Source organism: Hyperolius riggenbachi, chromosome 6 (assembly GCF_040937935.1).
Source record: "Hyperolius riggenbachi isolate aHypRig1 chromosome 6, aHypRig1.pri, whole genome shotgun sequence".
Classification (NCBI taxonomy): Eukaryota; Metazoa; Chordata; class Amphibia; order Anura; family Hyperoliidae; genus Hyperolius; species Hyperolius riggenbachi.
In genome coordinates this window covers 35,108,377-35,126,871 of record NC_090651.1, presented here as the reverse complement: position 1 = coordinate 35,126,871, position 18,495 = coordinate 35,108,377, and the positions used below count along the sequence as shown (strand labels likewise).

General features: G+C 44.1%; 1 protein-coding gene across 1 annotated transcript in view; it reads right to left on the bottom strand.

Moving 5' to 3' along the window:
- Positions 1 to 18,495, bottom strand: part of LOC137522036 (atrial natriuretic peptide receptor 1-like) — a 105,254-nt gene that overhangs the window by 75,303 nt on the left and 11,456 nt on the right. The window contains exons 5-10 of the mRNA XM_068242055.1: positions 17,933 to 18,034; positions 15,537 to 15,639; positions 12,309 to 12,454; positions 7,044 to 7,113; positions 6,814 to 6,958; positions 445 to 531 (exon numbers count right to left, since the gene is read on the bottom strand). Coding sequence (XP_068098156.1) covers positions 445 to 531; positions 6,814 to 6,958; positions 7,044 to 7,113; positions 12,309 to 12,454; positions 15,537 to 15,639; positions 17,933 to 18,034 — 653 coding nt within the window. The remainder of the gene's footprint in view (positions 1 to 444; positions 532 to 6,813; positions 6,959 to 7,043; positions 7,114 to 12,308; positions 12,455 to 15,536; positions 15,640 to 17,932; positions 18,035 to 18,495) is intronic.

Below are 18,495 nucleotides of genomic sequence, written 5' to 3'. Positions count from 1 at the left end.
TTGAGTCTTCTGATTGGTTTAAAATGACCAAACATTGTTATTGCGAGTTTTCTGCAGATTTCCACCTACCACTTACTGCACTACAAATCCTGATTCTTTGATTGACTTAATCATTTTGAGTCTTCTGATTAGCTTAAAATTACCGAATATTGGTATTGCGGAATTGCTGCGGAAATTTCCACCGCCAAATCCGCTTACCGCACTATGATGATTTCCACATTCTGATGCGGAAATGCGATTTCCAATTGGAAATGCAGACATTTCAATTCCGCGGAACCAGAATGAGAGCATCCCTACTCATCATGTCATATGTCACTTTAGGTACGTGTCAAATAACAAATTCAGTTGTTTATAGTGAAGCAACTTCCTGATCAAGCTGTTTGATAGAGAATAGCCTGTGGACCTCATTGGTATGAACACAGAGACAACAGAAGGCAGACTCACCTCACAAGCTGAACCTCCTTCCTGATTGTCTTAGTGATGGTGAAATTCTTCTTATATATTCTTTTCACTGACACTATTCGCCCATCGCTGGAATAAAGATAGAGATAGGATCAGACACTCCATCAGCGGCGCCGGCGAGTGATTGCTTTCAACAGAATGTAGTTATGGAAAGGTGGCCTCGGCTCGTACCATAAGTTCTTTGTTTTCCATAGATTGAAGAAAAGAGTAAGAAAGTAATGAAAACTATTTTATAGCTGTTTTGGGCTATTTTGGTGCCCTAGGCATGACACCCGCCGTCAAATAAACATTACCTTATGCCCCCTACCCCAGGCGGTAATACTAAAGAGAACCCAATCAGTAACCGATACCCCCTTTCCTACGAGAAATCTTTAGCTGTTGTGTAAGAGTTCACCAGGGACGTCTATGGCCTCAATTCACTAAGATCATGCTGGAGATAATAAGGCAAGAGAAAACTTACCTCCACACAGTAAGAGAGTTATCTTATCTCTTCATTCCTTACGTTACCTCCTCTGTAGTAAAGTTACCTCCTCTGTAGTTAAGTTACCTCCTCTGTAGTTATTTTCACACGCAGTTAATGAACAGCCTGTCTTTAACTCTGGAGTTATTTTAAAGGAATACTTAAGTCACTAAAAAAAATGACTTTTACTCACCTGGGGCTCCCCTCAGCCCCCTGCAGCTGAACGGTGCCCTCGCCGTGTCCCTCCGATGCGCCTGGTCTCGCGGGGGCCACTTCCGGTTTGGCCGTCACCGGCCGACAGGCTGTGAACGCGGCTGATTATCCGCGTCCCCGGACGCAATAGCGCCCTCTATAATGCTATTGCGTCCGGGGACGTGGATAATCAGCCGCGTTAACAGCCTGTCGGCCGGTGACGGCCAAACCGGAAGTGGCCGCCGGCGAGACCAGGCGCATCGGAGGGACACGGCGAGGGCACCGTTCAGCTGCAGGGGGCTGAGGGGAGCCCCAGGTGAGTAAAAGTCATTTTTTTTAGTGACTTAAGTATTCCTTTAAGGATTAAAGAGTTAACTTAAAGACAGAAGAGTAAGGCCCCGTTCACACTTGCGGTTTTGTCAAAACCGCACCGGATGTCCGGACCGCACCGGAGCCGGACCGGACCTGATCCGTACGGTTCCTATCCGGATCCGGTCCGGATCCGGTCCGTTTGCATCCGGTTTCCGTGCGGTGTGAACACGGTTGCGGTCCGGATCCGGTTTCTTAAGGAGATAACATCCTGTAAATACCTGGGGTCTGGGAGGTCAGCAGAAGGGTCTGGGGTCATTGTTGGAGACAGGTGGACGTGTGGAGACCATCCGTGGATACAGAGACTGCAGTTGGGACCATGGATCCAGGCATTTTTTACTCGTAAACCTGGGAATTCTCTCCTTCCTGTTGTTCGCCTCCTCGTTATCAGACATCAGACATGTTGCTGCCAAAACGAGCTCCAGCATGAAATCGCTGCTGCCCCACTCTTTGAACGCTGGGCCCATGTGGTCCCCATCCAAAATGCATAGGAAGTGGGGTAGAACGTCCGGTTTTTGTAGCCAGTGTGTTGTGCGCTCTCCAGCTCTCATTGCTTTGTATTGGCCGGATGGTGCAGTCCGGCTCCGCTCCGGATACGGCTGCCGGAGGAGCCGGACCAAAAAATAGCGCATGTTGGAACGGACGCCGGAGTCCGGATCCGGTCCGGATCCGGTCCGGCTCCGGTCCGGCAGAACGGACGCATGTGAACGGACGCATAGGCTTTCATTGCTATTGCCGTGCGTCCGTTCCGTCCGTTCTGCAAGCGGTCCGGCTCCGGCACGGCGATTCCGGACGGCCACCGCTAATGTGAACCGGGCCTTAACTTTAGGTTTTCCTGAGGTAAAATGTTTCCTGACTACTACATGCCTTATCACCATGGTTCAACTCTAGAAGAGTTAATAAAGACAGGAGATAAGCTTAGTGAATTGAGGCCTATGTGGCTGATGGCCTCAATTCACTAAGATCATGCTGGAGATAATAAGGCAAGAGAAAACTTACCTCCACACAGTGAGAGAGTTATCTTATCTCTTCATTCCTTAAGTTAGTCTCCTCTGTAGTTAAAGAGAACCCGAGGTGGGTTTGAAGAATATTATCTGCATACAGAGGCTGGATCTGCCTATACAGCCCAGCCTCTGTTGCTATCCCAAACCCCCCTAAGCCCCCCCCCCCCCCCCCCCCCCCCCCTGCACTCTGCAATCCCTCATAAATCACAGCCACGCTGCTGACAAACAACTTGTCAGAGCTGGCTGTGTTTATCTCTATACTGTCAGTCTGCTGCTCTCCCTGCCTCCTGCAGAACTCCAGTCCCCGCCTGCATCCCTTCCCTCCCTGCTGATTGGATGCAGTATCTAGTTGTGGATAGGCACACCTTGCCGTGGATGTTGGGTGCTCAGCCTTAATGCAGAAGCAACATCGATCCAATAACAGCAATCCTAGTTCGGCTGGCACACCAGTAATAATAATCAAGCAGTTTTCGGGGCCACGGCGGGTCCCCTTCATCAGATAAAGTGCAGACATACGGTATGTCTGCACTTTATCTGATGAAGGGGACCCGCCGTGGCCCCGAAACAATTGTCATGTTGTGCATACAATAAAACTGCTTGATTATTATTACTGGTGTGCCAGCCGAACTAGGATTGCTGTCCCTGCTGATTGGAGGGAAGGGACGGGGGTAGGGACCAGAGCTATGCAGGAGGCGGTGGAGCAGCTGAGACTGACACTACAGATGTAAACACAGCCTCACAGCATGGCTGTGATTTATGAGGGATTGCAGAGTGCAGGGGGACCTTAGTGGGGTTTGGGATAGCAACAGAGGCTGGGCTGTATAGGCAGATCCAGCCTCTGTATGCAGATAACATTCTTTAAACACACCTCGGGTTCTCTTTAAGTTACCTCCTCTGTAGTTAATTTACCTCCTCTGTAGTTATTTTCACACGCAGTTAATTAACAGCCTGTCTTTAACTCGAGTTATTTTAAGGATTGGAGAGTTAACTTAAAGACAGAAGAGTTAACTTTAGGTTTGCCTGAGGTAAAATGTTTCCTGAATACTACATGCCTTATCGCCATGGTAACAACTCTAGAAATGTTATTAAAGACAGGAGATAAGCTTAGGGAATTGAGGCCATTAAGGCAAAGAGTAAACTTGCCACTGCACAGTGAGAGAGTTATCTCATCTCTTCATTCCTCAAGTTACCTCCTCTGTAGATAAGTTTCCTCCTTTGTAGTTATTTTAACACGCAGTTAATTTACAGGCTGTCTTTAATGTTAGAATTCTGGAGTTATTTTAAGGATTGAAGAGTTAACTTAAAGACAGAAGAGTTAACTTTAGGTTTGCCTGAGGTAAAATGTTTCCTGAATACTACATGCCTCATCACCGTGGTGATTACTATAGAAACGTTATTAAAGACAGGAGATAAGCTTAGTGAATTGAAGCCATTGTTAGTGGGTGCGTTTATAGATAATGGCAGTTGTAAAGATGATGACCTGCAGGCTCACGGTGGATCAAACAATGTGAATGAATTACAATCATTTCTTGATCTCGCTCCTATTTTGTAACTTTCACTCACTTTGTATTTTGGTAAATTCCTCTTAATAATATATTATTTTGAAATAATCCATAGTATTTTTTTTTATAAAGATTGATACAGCTTTGATTTTAGAAGACTAATAGACAAAGCTACAACATATTCTGGCCACTTCTATTGTAGTAATGAGGTCATTATTGATATTCGAAGTGCTCGGCACAATTTGCATTGTTTGTTGGTGCCATTTCTAGCAGGTGGTTCCCCTTGCTAACGTTCTAGCTTGCCTATGTCTAAAAACTGCCCTGCAACCTGAGTCTTCCCATTAGAGGCATGATGACTACAGTGTTTTCCACCTGTACAGCTTAATCTCTCCAGCAGGTGGCTCCCTAGCCAAAGTTCTACCTCGACTATGCCTAAAAATTGCCCTGCAACCTGAGCCTTCCCATTAGAGGCATTGTGACCAGTGTTTTCCCCCTGTAAATCTTAATCTCTAAAGCAGGTGGCTCCCTAGCTAAACTTCGAGCCTAAAATTGGCCTGCAACCCGAGCCTGCTCATTAGAGGCATGCTGACTGCAGTGTTTTCTATCTATACAAGTTAATGATGCCTTGTGTTGTATCTGCAGGGTGTTGGTATAGCGGACAATTGTATACTTACCTAACGGCTTCACAAAAAGGACCGGCACCACACCACGTATTTATAGCTCTTCAAGGTTTAATCAAAAAGACATGATGGAGAATTCAAGGAAGGAAATGCTCAATTGGGGAAACCCCCTCATTCTTGCATCTATTGGAGCAATGCGTAGGGGCTTGGCGGCACTAGGCCTGGCGTCCTTCCCTGGGAGATTGACACCTCTTGTTGATAATCCTAACTTCCCTCCTGCAGATGACATCCCCTTTCTACAGAACTGGCCCTCAGGCAGCAGCCCAAGAGTACACGAATTTGTGGTTCGGGGAGTGGTCGGATCATTCCCTACGATTTCCTCTCTGCGTACAGACATTACCCTTACACAATGGCAATTCTTTCAAATCCGTCACTACTTGAGCTCACTGAGACACAAAGTCAACTGGGCAAAAGCCCCTACAACCTTCGAAAACCTTATCCTCATGAAAAACAAGCCTGGCCATCTCATCTCTCTCCTATATCAGATGCTTTTAACCAACTCAGACTCAACTAAGAAAAACTTCCAATTATCATGGGAGACTGATCTAGGTCAGGAGATGGATGATGATACGTGGCAAAAAATATTCACTATTAACCAGAAGGGGTCCATGTGTGTCAACACCCAAGAGTTGGGATATAAGATTGTCTCTAGATGGTATAAAACTCCATCCCTTCTCCATAGAATCTTTCCCTCTGTTTCGAATCTCTGCTGGAGATGTGGTCTGCATGAGGGCACAATGTTCCACATTTTTTGGACTTGCCCGTTAATTGTCCCCTTCTGGAGACAAATCCACCAGCTTATGGAAAAGATTCTGTGCGACAGGGTCGTCTTTACACCAGAGACCTTTCTCTTACACTCTACCCACGAATCCCTCAAGATATACAAAAAAACCCTGACAATTCACATGATTAACGCCGCCAGGGCTTTAATCCCTGCTATGTGGAAATCTGCTGTCCCGCCCCCAATTAAAGCCTGGATTAAAAAGATAGACCTTGTCGACTCTATTGAAAGATCCATTCTACTCTCCCAAGATAAAAATGAACAATACTCCGTCACCTGGTCGGTGTGGGGGGACTTCCAATGCTCACAGGAATATAAGTCCCTCTTGCTTACATAAATCATGACCCCTCCTTCAGCTCTGGTCAATATTTTACTCTTTGACATAACTTCTCACTCCTTCTTTTCTCTTCTTATCTCCTCTCCTCTTTTTCTCAGTCTTTTTCTCCTATCTTTATGACACAGTGGGTATGTGACCCACCTATGCCGCTTCAATATGGCAAAACTTATCCTTTGTACTCACACTTATAAGCAGTACTGTCTGGTTACAGTATACTCCAAATTTGTTTATTTTTCTGCATTCTCTTTGTTTTTCAATACCCATGCTTTCTTGGAAAAGTATGTCATTGTCATTATTTTTCAAATGATATCATTAATGCCTGTACTTTTCTATGGGAATTTGGTATGTTTGTATTATGTTATTACTTTTTTGATTACTCAATAAAAGATTTAATTGAGAAAAAAAAAAAAGACATGATGGCAACGACAGACTGCTGTTTCGGCCCCCTTAGGCCTTTGTCAAGTTGCAAGGATCATCCTTGCAACTTGACAAAGGCCTAAGGGGGCCGAAACAGCAGTCTGTCGTTGCCATCATGTCTTTTTCATTAAACCTTGAAGAGCTATAAATACGTGGTGTGGTGCTGGTCCTTTTTGTGAAGCTGATACTGTGACCCCTTGGGTACCGGGGTGAGGATCTTGGCACACCTATTTTTCATTTTGGAGCCTACAGTGGTGCTCCTGGCCATTTGAAGCATACTTACCTAACGGTAATTTTCCTTTTCCCTAGCACCCATTGCAGCACATCGGGGTATTGGCACCGCCCCTAATACCGATGTGCTGCCATGGAGGCTAGGGGAAAGTGGAAAATTGTATACTTACCTAATGGTAATTTTCCTTTCCCCATGGCAGCACATCGGTATTAGGGGCCGGGGCCAATACACCGATGTGCTGCCATGGAGGCTAGGGGAAAATCCTTTCCCAGCAGTGGGCCTGCGTATGAAATTATAGCAAGTAGACTCTCCCACTTAGCACTTCCTGTCAGGGACTCATTGCAGTCCCTCTTCCATTCTATCATTCAGGAACTCACTAGATGCCGGTCTGAATGGAGTTTTCTGTAGAGGAGCCGCAGATGAACACAGTGTTTGCCAGTAGCTCCTGCTTCTCTGCTGGAACGGGGTTATTAATATGCTTCAGGCTGATGGTACTGCCCAGCTCATTCCAGAAATCAGAACCTATAGAAGGCAGACATGACTATACAGGTTATACAGAGATAGAAGCAGGCCACCAGCAATGACAAACACACACAGTACAACGTACCGGGGACATCTTTCACAGTGAGGATCCAACTCTCATCCCACAGCATCTTCTGCTTCTGATACTGCAGCCACTGGCAGAGATGGGCAGAGATTGGCATTAATGAATCATCCAACAGCTATATACAGTTTTGCAGCTCAACATAAAAATGCAAATGTCAATTTAAAAAAAAAGACTCCTTAGGAATTCATCTAACAGAAGTTTTACATGTTTGGAAGTACTTTTTATCCTGTTATTTAACCATTTCAGCCCGCAGGGATTTTTCACATTATGCAACAGAGCAATTTTCACCTCCCATTCATTCACCAAAAACGTTATCACTAATTATCACAATGAATTGATCTATATCTTTTTTTTCCGCTACCAATTAGGCTTTCTTTGGGTGGTACATTTTGCTAACAATTATTTTTTTCTAAATGCATTTTAACAGGAATATTAATAAAAAATGGAAAAAAAAATATTATTTCTCAGTTTTTGGCCATTATAGCTTTAAAATAATACATGCTACCAGAATTAAAACACACGTATTTTATTTGCCCATTTGTCCCCTTTATTACACTATTTAAATGTTGTCATTTCGTTTTGCTATGCTCTATTGCTTCAGTTGTATTTGAAAAAGTTTCCTCTCAAGTGTTATGACAAATGGGTTCAAGATTTAGAAAATGTATCTGAGGAAGACTGGGTAGATATTCTGCAGGCAGTACCAATGGTGTCTACAAATGCATCACATGAATTGTCGCAATTAAATGTTCTTTATAGAAATGTGCTTACTCCCACGGCCGGATTTGTACTATTTAGCGCCCAAGGCCACTGTCACCAGCCGCCCCCCTTCGAATAGGTAGCGAGATGACCCCTCCCCCCTTCCCTCCAGTATAGGTAGCCAGATGGCCCCTCCCCCATTCTTCCTAGTATAGGTAGCCTGATGAGCCCCCCCCCCCCCCCCAGTATAGATAGCCAGATGACCCCTCCCCCCTTTCCCTCCAGTATAGGTAGCAAGACAACCTCTTCCCACCCCCCTTTAGTATAGGTAGCCTGATGACCCCCCCCCCAGTATAGAAAGACAGATGACCCCTCCCCCCTTTCCCTCCAGTATAGGTAGCAAGACAACCTCTTCCCCCCTTCCCTCTAGTATAGGTAGCCTGATGATCCCCCCCCCAGTATAGGTAGCCATATGACCCCTCCCCCCTTTTCCCCAGTATAGGTAGTCAGATAACCCCTCCCCCTTCCCTCTAGTATAGGTAGCCTGATGAGCCCCCCAGTATAGATATCCAGATGACCCCTTCCCCCTTTTCACTCCAGTATAGGTAGCCAGATGACTCCCTTAATCCCTCCTTTTCCCACCCCCTTCAGTATAGGTAGCCAGCTCAACTTCACACGCAGCAGCCATCAGTGTCTCTCATTTCTCCGCTCGTCTCCAGTGCAGTAGCTTCCTCTTCCTTTCCGTCTCCAATGCTGTCCAAGTCCATAGCCGCCGGCCACAATGCAAACATGCACAGAGAGCAAGGTGGCTGCTGCACAGGCGGCTAGCAGCAGAGTACTGTGTTCAGGTGCTTGTCTGTTCTCCCTGCATTGCAGCATTTGCAAGCTTGCACCAGTTTAGCATGCTGCTTTGGTGCCCTTGCTCCTGTGGAGCCCTAGGCCATGGCCTAGGTGGCCTTGTCCTAAATCCAGCCCTGCTTACTCCTAAAAAAACTTTTTGATATGCACCTTAGGGATGATCCAATCTGTCCTAGATGTTGTAGGGATCATGGGGATCTACTACACATGTTGTGGCGCTGCCCTAAACTTCATAGATACTGGGAAGAAATTTTAGATATAATTGATCTGGTATCAAAGCAGAAAGTTCCGAGGTTACCTCAGTTCTGCATCTTGGGACTAATCTCTAACACTAAAACCCAGGAACATGTGCAACTTATGATCCATCGGTTGCTGTTTCAAGCAAGAAAACTTATTGTATTGAATTGGAAAAGTTCAAATCCCCCTACGGTCTCCTTTTGGATTAAGCAAGTAAATGCATATCTAAAATTAGAAAAGTTAATTTATGCACACAGGGGAGCCCCAAGTCAATTTGAAAAAAAAATGGGGTGGATGGCTAGATACTCCAGGTCTACCTGATTCAACTGTAATACAATGGATATTGGGAATGCTGTAGATGTGATATACTTGGACTTCGCAAAGGCCTTCGACACTGTTCCCCACAAAAGTCTGGTGCAAAAGTTGAGGATGCAAGGACTGGGGAAGAGTCTGTGTGCAGCATGGATAGGGAACTGGCTAATGGACAGAAAACAAAGAGTTGTGGTCAATGGATCGTACTCAAAATGGGAGACTGTTAGCAGTGGGGTCCCACAGGGGTCTGTACTGGGTCCAGTGCTCTTCAATTTATTTATTAATGACCTAGTAGATGCAGTAGTGAGCAATGTTGCTATTTTTGCAGATGATACAAAATTGTGCAGAATCATCAACTCTCAGGAAGATAGTGTCATATTGCAACAGGATCTGGATAGGATGGCTATATGGGCACATACATGGCAGATGAAATTCAATGTTGACAAATGTAAAGTCATGCATTTTGGTCGTACCAATGGTCTAGCACCATACAAAATAAATGGGATACAGTTGGGAACATCAAACTTGGAGAAGGACTTAGGAGTACTCATCGACAACAAGTTAAATAATCGTACTCAATGCCAAGCCGCTGCAGCTAAAGCGAACAAAATTTTGGGATGCATTAAAAGGGAAATAAAAACTCGAGATGCTAGCATAATATTGCCCCTGTTTAACTCTCTAGTAAGGCCAGATCTGGAATATGGAATTCAGTTCTGGGCACCACATTACAAAAAAGATATTGCAGTTTTAGAGCAGGTGCAGAGACGAGCTACAAAATTGATACGTGGGATGGAAGGTCTCGCTTACCAAGAAAGGTTAGATAAACTGGGTTTATTTAGTCTAGAGAAAAGACGCCTTAGAGGAGATCTAATTAACATGTATAAATACATTAGAGGGCAATATAATAGCTTGGCGGATGAGCTTTTTGTCCCTAGGCCTTCTCAAAGGACTAGAGGACATGAGCTGCGCATGGAGGAAAAACGTTTTAGCCATTTATTTAGGAAAGGGTTCTTTACAGTAAGAGTGGTTAAGATGTGGAATGCATTGCCACAGGAAGTCGTTATGGCAAACTCTATACCTGCATTTAAAGGGGGCTTAGATGCTTTCCTTGCGTTGAAAGACATCCATGGCTACAATTACTAGGTTATGCCTAATGATGTTGATCCAGGGATTTTATCTGATTGCCATCTGGAGTCAGGAAGGAATTTTTCCCATTTGGGGCTAATTGGACCATGCCTGGTGGGGTTTTTTTTGCCTTCCTCTGGATCAACAGGGGTATGTGGGGGACGGGCTGGTGTTGTACTTTGTACTGGTTGAACTCGATGGACGTATGTCTTTTTTCAGCCAAAATAACTATGTAACTATGTAACAAGATAGACTGCTTATGGGAAGCATCAGAGGAAAGGCGTACATCAAAAAAGGGCATTGGGAAAAAATGGTGCGGGTGTAAACGATAAGCAGTAATACCGTTTATAAAAATATTTTGTTGTATTTCGTTTACAAATAATGTTTTACAAATTTATAAATCATTAAATAATTTGTATGAAATCGGCAATTGTGAAAACGTTAATCTTCCCTGTTTCAAAAGTGAAACTTATAATTACATTTGTTAAAAAACGATAATATATGTTTAATCGTTATAATTGTATATTATTGTGAATAACCTTCATTTATCGTTTCTTCTTATAATAAAATCTGAAAATATTGTTTATAATGATGATATAAATATAACTATGTTCGTAATAAGTGTTGTAAAACATTAATATTACTAAAATTTTACTAAAACTATACCTAACCCTACTCTCACACAGAACCCCTCTTGTACCTATCCCTAACCCCTGGACCCCCCTGGTGGTGCCTAACCCTAAGACCCCCCTGGTAGTGCCTAACCCTAAGACCCCCCTGGTGGTGCCTAACTCTAACCACCCCCCTGGTGGTGCCTAACCCTAACACCCCCCTGGTGGTGTATATTGTACTGTAACTATACCTAACCCTACACTCACACAGAACCCTCCCTGTACCTATCCCTAACCCCTAGACCCCCCTGGTGGTGCCTAATCCTAAGACCCCCTGGTGATGCCTAACCCTAACCACCCCCCTTACTGATCGCTTTATTATGTGGATAATAATGTTTTACAAATAGTGACTATAAAAATATATTGCAATTTATGTTATGTACTGATCGCTTTATTTTGTGAATAATTATTTTACAAACAGTAAGGGATGACATTTTAAATAATGTTTTAGTTAAATACGATAAATATGTTTAGTATTTTTATAAACGTTATTCATCACAGGCGCATTTGTAAACTTAAATCGTCACAAGCACAGTTATAAAACAGTAAAAATCTCCGGGCGTCGTTTGTAAAACGTTAATAATCTCCGGCACCCTTTTTTCCTGTTCGGCGCCCATTAAACGATATTTATTATGGAAGTGAATGGCGGCGCCCTTTTTGTCCACTAGCTGCCGGCGCCCTTTTTTCCTGTTACCAGGGGGAAGTAATGTCTCCCTTTCCCTGAAAGAGGTAGTTTAAAAGGTATTCGAAAAGGGCATCAGACAACTTCCCTTGATAAAGTAAGGGATTTGTAAATTGATGGGGTCACTTGTCCAAAAATTATGGAGTCTGTTAAGATTTTGTCGCCTCTGTGAAGCTAACTGGTGTGCACTGCTGTTCTCTTAATGTAAATGTTATTGCTGCTGCTGCTTGTGTTGTTAAAAATTTCAAGTGAAATGTTTGTACTTTTCTATTTTGAATGATTTTATTAAAGGCTGATTTAAAAAAAAAATGTTGTCCCTATCACAATGTATGGCGCCAATATTTTATTTGGAAATAAAGGTGCATTTTTCGTAATATACCCTCTTCACATGCATATTTAAAAAGTTCAAACCCTTAGGTAACTATTTATGTTTTTTTTTTATTATTATTGTAATTTTTTTTTATTTCCATAAAAAAATTGTATTTGGGTAATTTTTGGTATGGGAAATAAACAGTTAATTTTAAATGTAATAATGTGTGTTTATTATATTGAAAAATGCATGTAGATGTAATTTTACTATTTGGCCACAAGATGGCCACATTGAGCATTTTTTTTTTGGGGACCGCGAGAAGAGGACTCGACCCCGATAACACATTGATAGTAATGGTAATACAACAGTCCTACCACAACAGCGAGGATGAAGCCGCTGCAGAACAATGCAAGAGGAAGCGAGATGGCGATCTTCACAGTGGTCGGCATGGGGCAGGTGCCACAATCCGCCGGGCAGAGGGCGCAGTTTTCATCTGGGCTGCAAACATCATCCCCGCACACTGCATGCAGCAAGGGACAAAACACACACAATTAGTACCAGGGCCGGTTCTCTCATGAAGCAAGAAGAAACATTTACATCAGGTGCAGAGATTACAGGGGCAGCATGTTTGTACTGTGTGTTTACAATTACAGCATGCAGTCAGAGTGGGAGGAGAAGCGAGAGGTGAAGAGGTCATCATTGGGGAAAAGCAGCTTGTTGTGCTGTGTGAGGAGTCTGACAGTGAGTGAGGAGGGGGGAGGCAGGAGAGCAGCAGTGTTTCATTTGACTTGCACAGCAGAAGGAAGGAGGTGGCACTGCTGTCCTGATTGAGGAGCAGCAAAAAGTCTAGAACCGGCCCTGATTGCTACTACAACTATGCTTTACCCAAAGATGGATGAAGGTGAAATAGGGCTCTAGGCAAAGTAGTAGCTTTGGCTCCTCCATATGGTCTTTTGGTAAATGGAGGGAGAACAGGGGTCAGAGAAGGTGGCACTTTGTCCTCTTAACACCCACTAGGCCCCAGGCACCTGCTTAGGTTACCCTGTGGATGATCCTGCCTTTCCTGGAGGGCACTGAAGTGGGGACTGCTACACTGGGTGTTACATATTGAATAGGTAAGAGCTTGTAGACTGGGGGCTGCAGCTTATGGGGGAATGTAAATGTTATAAGAGCTGCTGCACAAGGGGGTGTGGCATAAGAAAACATCTGCATGAAAAAAAGGCACCTGGAAAAAGGGCCCGGCTGGATAACAACATTTTAATAACGATAAAAAATTGTTGTCAAACTTGGTTAACGATAAATACAGTTTTAAATATATAGGTAATAACGAAAAGATAATAACGTTAAAAATCGTTACGTAATTCAACAATACAGCTAACCCAACCCTAGTCTCACACAAAACGCTCCCCTGGTGGTGCCTAAAACTAACCACTACCCTGGTGGTGCCTAACCCTAACCACCCTCTGGTGGTCCCTAACCACTCGCCTGGTGGTGCCTAACCCTAACCCCTCCCCCTGGTGTGGCCTAAAACTAACCGCTGCCCGGGTGGTGCCTAACCCTAACCACTCCCCCAGGTGGTGCCTGACCCTAACCCCCTCCCCCCCTCTGGTGTGGCCTAAAACTAACCGCCACCAGGGTGGTGCCTAACCCTAACTACTCCCCCTGGTGGTGCCTAACCCTAACCACACCCTCTGCAGAAAAACCCTTTTACACATAGAAACAATAATATCTTTGATAACGTAAAATCTGTACATATAAACAAAATAAAATGACAAAAACTATAACGTTGCAAGCTTCTAAAACGATGACTTACTTCAAAAAATGTAATGTTCTAATGTTAACGATATTTATCGCGGCGCCCTTTTTTCTTTTTTCACCGTATTAACGATAATTGCATTAGAGTCTATGTCTCACCCTCAGCCGGCGCCCTTTTTTCCTGCTCCTGCGAAAACATACTTGAAATTGTCCACGTCTTCTAGATCCCTAACTTCAAGGGGTTATGTGAGGAAGCCCCCCCCCCTATGTGAAATGGGGCCCTAGGAAAGGTAACAGATTTTATCACTTGGCTTTTATGCTAAAAATGTGGTGGGGGCTAGCATCAACCAGGCCGCTAGTCTCCCTCCAGGCCCAAGGCAGCTGCCTAGCTTGCATAGTGGATGATACGGCTTTGGCTTTACCGCCATGTATCTCTACTAGGCAATCACTACTAGTAGGGATGGTCGGAAATGCCAATTTTCGATTCCGCGGTACAGAGCCGGGACAAGGTCCTCCAGCACCCAAGGCTGACACACCAAAGTGCGCCCCTCCATCCCTGCCTCCCCATCCGTCACACACTGATTGCTATTAGACTAAGAGGCGCCACAGGGCCCACATCCTCCCCAACACCTTAATATCTAGTTATCTGGCTTGCAGTCACTCCCATGTATCCCTTTTATCATTTCTTTCTGCTTCAAACACAATTAGGAATGACAGCTGAATGAATTCTGCGCCCCCTCCTACACTGCGCCCTGAGGCTGGAGCCTCTCCAGCCTATGCCTTGGCCCGGCCCTGCCGCGGTAAATCCGTATTCCGCCATTGCTAATTACCGATTCCGCTTTCCGCTACCAATTTCCGCATTCCAATGCGGAATTTCCGCCGGAAATCGCGGAAATTTCGCCCGACTTTAACATCGATTTTCTCAAAAATTATAACATCTTTTTGAAAACTTTTTTTCATCTTGTTCAGAAGATTCTGTTTAATAAACCCTAAAAGTTTGGTGTTTCTAGGACTTACGGGGGCTTTGCTATTAACCACTAAAGTCGGCGGATTTTTACTGTAATACATAATAAATAGCAAAGCCCCCTTAAGGCCTAGAAACACCAAATTTTCAGGGTTTATTAAACTGAATCTTGTGAACAAGATGAAAAAAAAAGTTTTCAAAAAGACCTTATAGTTTTTGAGAAAATCGATGTTGAAGTTGGGCAGAATTTCGGCGGAAATCCGCCTAACACACTTGCATTAACGATTTCCACATTCCGATGCGGAAATGCAAATTCTGATCGGAATTTCGGAAATTGCATTTCCGCGGAATCCGAATGAGCATCCCTAATCACTAGAGACGCTCACTCTCAATAAGATCCTAAAAAAAACTTGCTTGCAAATTGCATGCAGTTTGGAATTTATCCAGTCAATATCGTCATTTAGTGCATTTGAAAGGACAAGTTCAACATTTTAAAGGACCACTATCACGAAAAAAGTAGGCAGTTAAAATCTGACAGAACTGACAGGTTTTGGGCCAGTCCATCTCCTCATGGGGGATTCTCAGGGTTTTCTTAGTTTTTAACAGCATTTCCTGAACAGCAGTTTAACTGCCAAAATAGTAAGATACCAACCAGCCTTCCTACTCACTTGCACACTATTTTGTCAGTTAGACTTTGCAACTGCTGTTCAGGAAATGCTGTTGAAAACAAAAGAAAACCCTGAGAATCCCCCATGAGGAGATGGACTGGCCCAAAACCTGTCGGTTCTTTCAGATTTTAACTGCCTACTTTTTTGCGATAGTGGTCCTTTAAGTTTCTGGTTTGTCATCAAGTTATGGAAGAACAAATCAGAGAGTGACGTACCATTGCCGCTCAGCACCATGGACTCAGCTTCTAGAGCCACCTGGAAGCTGCCAATCTTGATATGCGCGATTAGAGAAGTTACACCCAGGTGAACCAAAACCACCTGAAATAATAAAGTAGACAGTAATAGTAATCATATTCAAGTAGTGATAGTACAGTTAGTGATATTGTCTGATAGCATATGGCAGTGAAGGAATAGTGTTGTAAGTAGTGTTGGTGTTCAAATTTGGAACATTGGGCCAGATTTATCAAAGCATTACTGACAGTTTTTTCTTCTAAAACTGTTCTAACCACCAGAGGAACTGTTCTGCAGGATAATAAGAAACTTCTCAAATCCTACATAATAGCGGCAGTTTAGCGTACATTTCTAGAGCTGCACTACAGTTAAGAAAAGTGCAAATCCATTCCTAAACTGCTGCAGATTAAGAATCGTTTCATAGCAGTTCTCCAAATAGTGCAGCAGTGCAGGCTAGACATGATTTGTGAAGGGCTCCTCCCCCCTCAGAGCTTGCTGACAGCTGATGTGTTGGTTACCTCAGCAACAGCAATTTCCCTCACACACTGCACTGCCTGAGAGACCTTCCTAACTCCTCCTATTCCTAACAGTTTAAGAAGGAATTTGTACGATTTAGTGATTTCTTAAGATGTCTGAGACAGTTCTGCACGGATTTCTAAAAACCTACTAATATTTTGTCTCAGACACTCTTGACAAATGTCCCCCATGGCCGGATTTTTGGCAAGGCCACATAGGCCATGGCCTAGGGCACCAGATAAACAAGGGGCGGCCTGCACACAGTGGGCATTATTTGCAAGTGTCCAAACAAATGAAAGTGGTCAGGATAACTGCACTATTAGTACCAGCTGGCATCTGCCTGTGCTGTGCTACAGTCAGCTGCAGTCCGTTAACCAAACGTTTGTGAACAGTGTGTGACTAGCAAAAAGCCAGACCTTGTCCAATGACATAGCAGCAGCTGCAGGCAGTTACAGAAGGCCGTGTCTCACGCACTTGGTGTGGGGGATGAAAGGACCTGGGGCAGCACCAGCAAATAGTACAGAATACAGAAGGCAGCGTCTCACAGTACCCATTTCTTAATTATTGATTGGCCAGCGCTGTTACCCTGGAGACAGCAGTGGATACAGGACTCACTTTTACGTGTTGCTGACCCCACCCAATGTCCAATTGTGAGCCACTTTTGACTATGTGTGTGTTGGACGGCTCCCACCACGCCCATCACCTGTAGATCGCTTGATTGACCAGTTCCCCCGTGTGACATGATTGATTCACTTCACGTTGCCATGGAGACCTCGGCACTAGCCCCAATAGTGGACACCATCGGCCCAAAATTTTTTGGATGGGTGTGTGTGGAGAGAGGTGGTAGGATACGGTTTCGGTTGGGGCGGCTGGTAACAGTCGGCCTTGGGTGGTAAGAAGTACAAATCCGGCCCTGATGTCCCCCATTGTTCCGAATTATCCCAAACACCAACCTTCAGCACCATTCAGCACTGAACCAGCGGACAGGGTCAGGGGGAGGTCACTTACACACGCCGCCCAACGCATTTCATGTGAATCCATACTTCCTCTTTCCAAAGCAGAAAGGAGGAAGTATCGGAGTCACATGAAACGCGCCGAGAAGTGAACATCCCGACCCTGTAGGCAGGTGCAGTACTGAATGGTGTTAAAACTTCAAGTGAGCAACACTAGTTATAAGTAATGAGTATGTGTGCTTTAGCTAGTGGTATTCTTTTATTAACCACTTCAGGACCTCAGGTTTACACCCCCTAGTGACCAGGCCATTTTTTACTATACAGGGCTGTGCAGCTTGGTCAGGTTGCTGCACAGCCCTACTACTAAGCACAGATGTGAATCTAACCTCCTTTTATTGTCCTTAAAGGGGAACTGAAGTAAGCGGTTTACGGAGGCTGCCATATTTATTTCCTTTTAATCAACACCAGTTGCCTGGCAGCCCTGCTGGTCTATTTCTCTGCAGTAGTATCTGAATAACACCAGAAACAAGCATGCAGCTAGTCTTGTCAGATCTGACTTTAAAGTCTGAAACACCTGATCTGCTGCATGCTTGTTCAGGGGCTATGGCTAACAGTGTTAGCGGCAGAGGCTCGGCAGGATAGCCAGGCAACTGGTATTGCTTAAAAGGAAATAAACATGGCAGCCTCCATATACCTCTCTTCAGTTCCCCTTTAAAAGTATTAGAGAGATAGCAACAGGACTGCCAGGCAACTGGTATTGCTTAAAGGAAATAAATAAATATGGCAGCCTCCATATCCCTCTCACCTCAGTTTTCCTTTAATTGATTCAGAATGTAACCAAGACACAGAAATAAACAATTTAATTAGAGTATACACTTATCCCCCTTATTAAGTTAAACAGGATAAAGTACCTTACTAGTCCAGTTCCGCTGGGTCATCTTCCCTGCCTGGGAAATGGTGTGAGTGACAATTTTCCCGTCATCAGGAATCCATGGTCCACAGATCCCGCGTTTCTGCAATAGTGCATAACAGGCTGTTTTATATGTATACTATACTGTATATCCTACTATTATTATAAATAGGAAAGTTCGGATGTTTGTATGTTTGTTACTCAATCACGCAAAAACGGCCGAACAGATTTGAATGAAATTTGGCACACACATAGTACATAAGGTGGACTAACATATGGGATACTTTTTATTCCCATAACCAAATAGTGGGCAGAGACAAATACAAATTTCACAGAAAAACTTAAACGGCAGCCATTCTTACACTGTTAATGGCAGGGTTCTCAAACCTTGCACAGTTGGTCACTGGGTGGGATTAATATTCAGAAAAGAGGGTGGAGCCTACAAAAGCCAATCCAAATTCCTGTATTGCTTTTCAAGGGAAATATTCAATTGCTGCCATTCTTGCACTGTTAAGGACACAAGCTTCAAACCTGGTACAGTTTGTCATTGGGTGACTGGGGTTC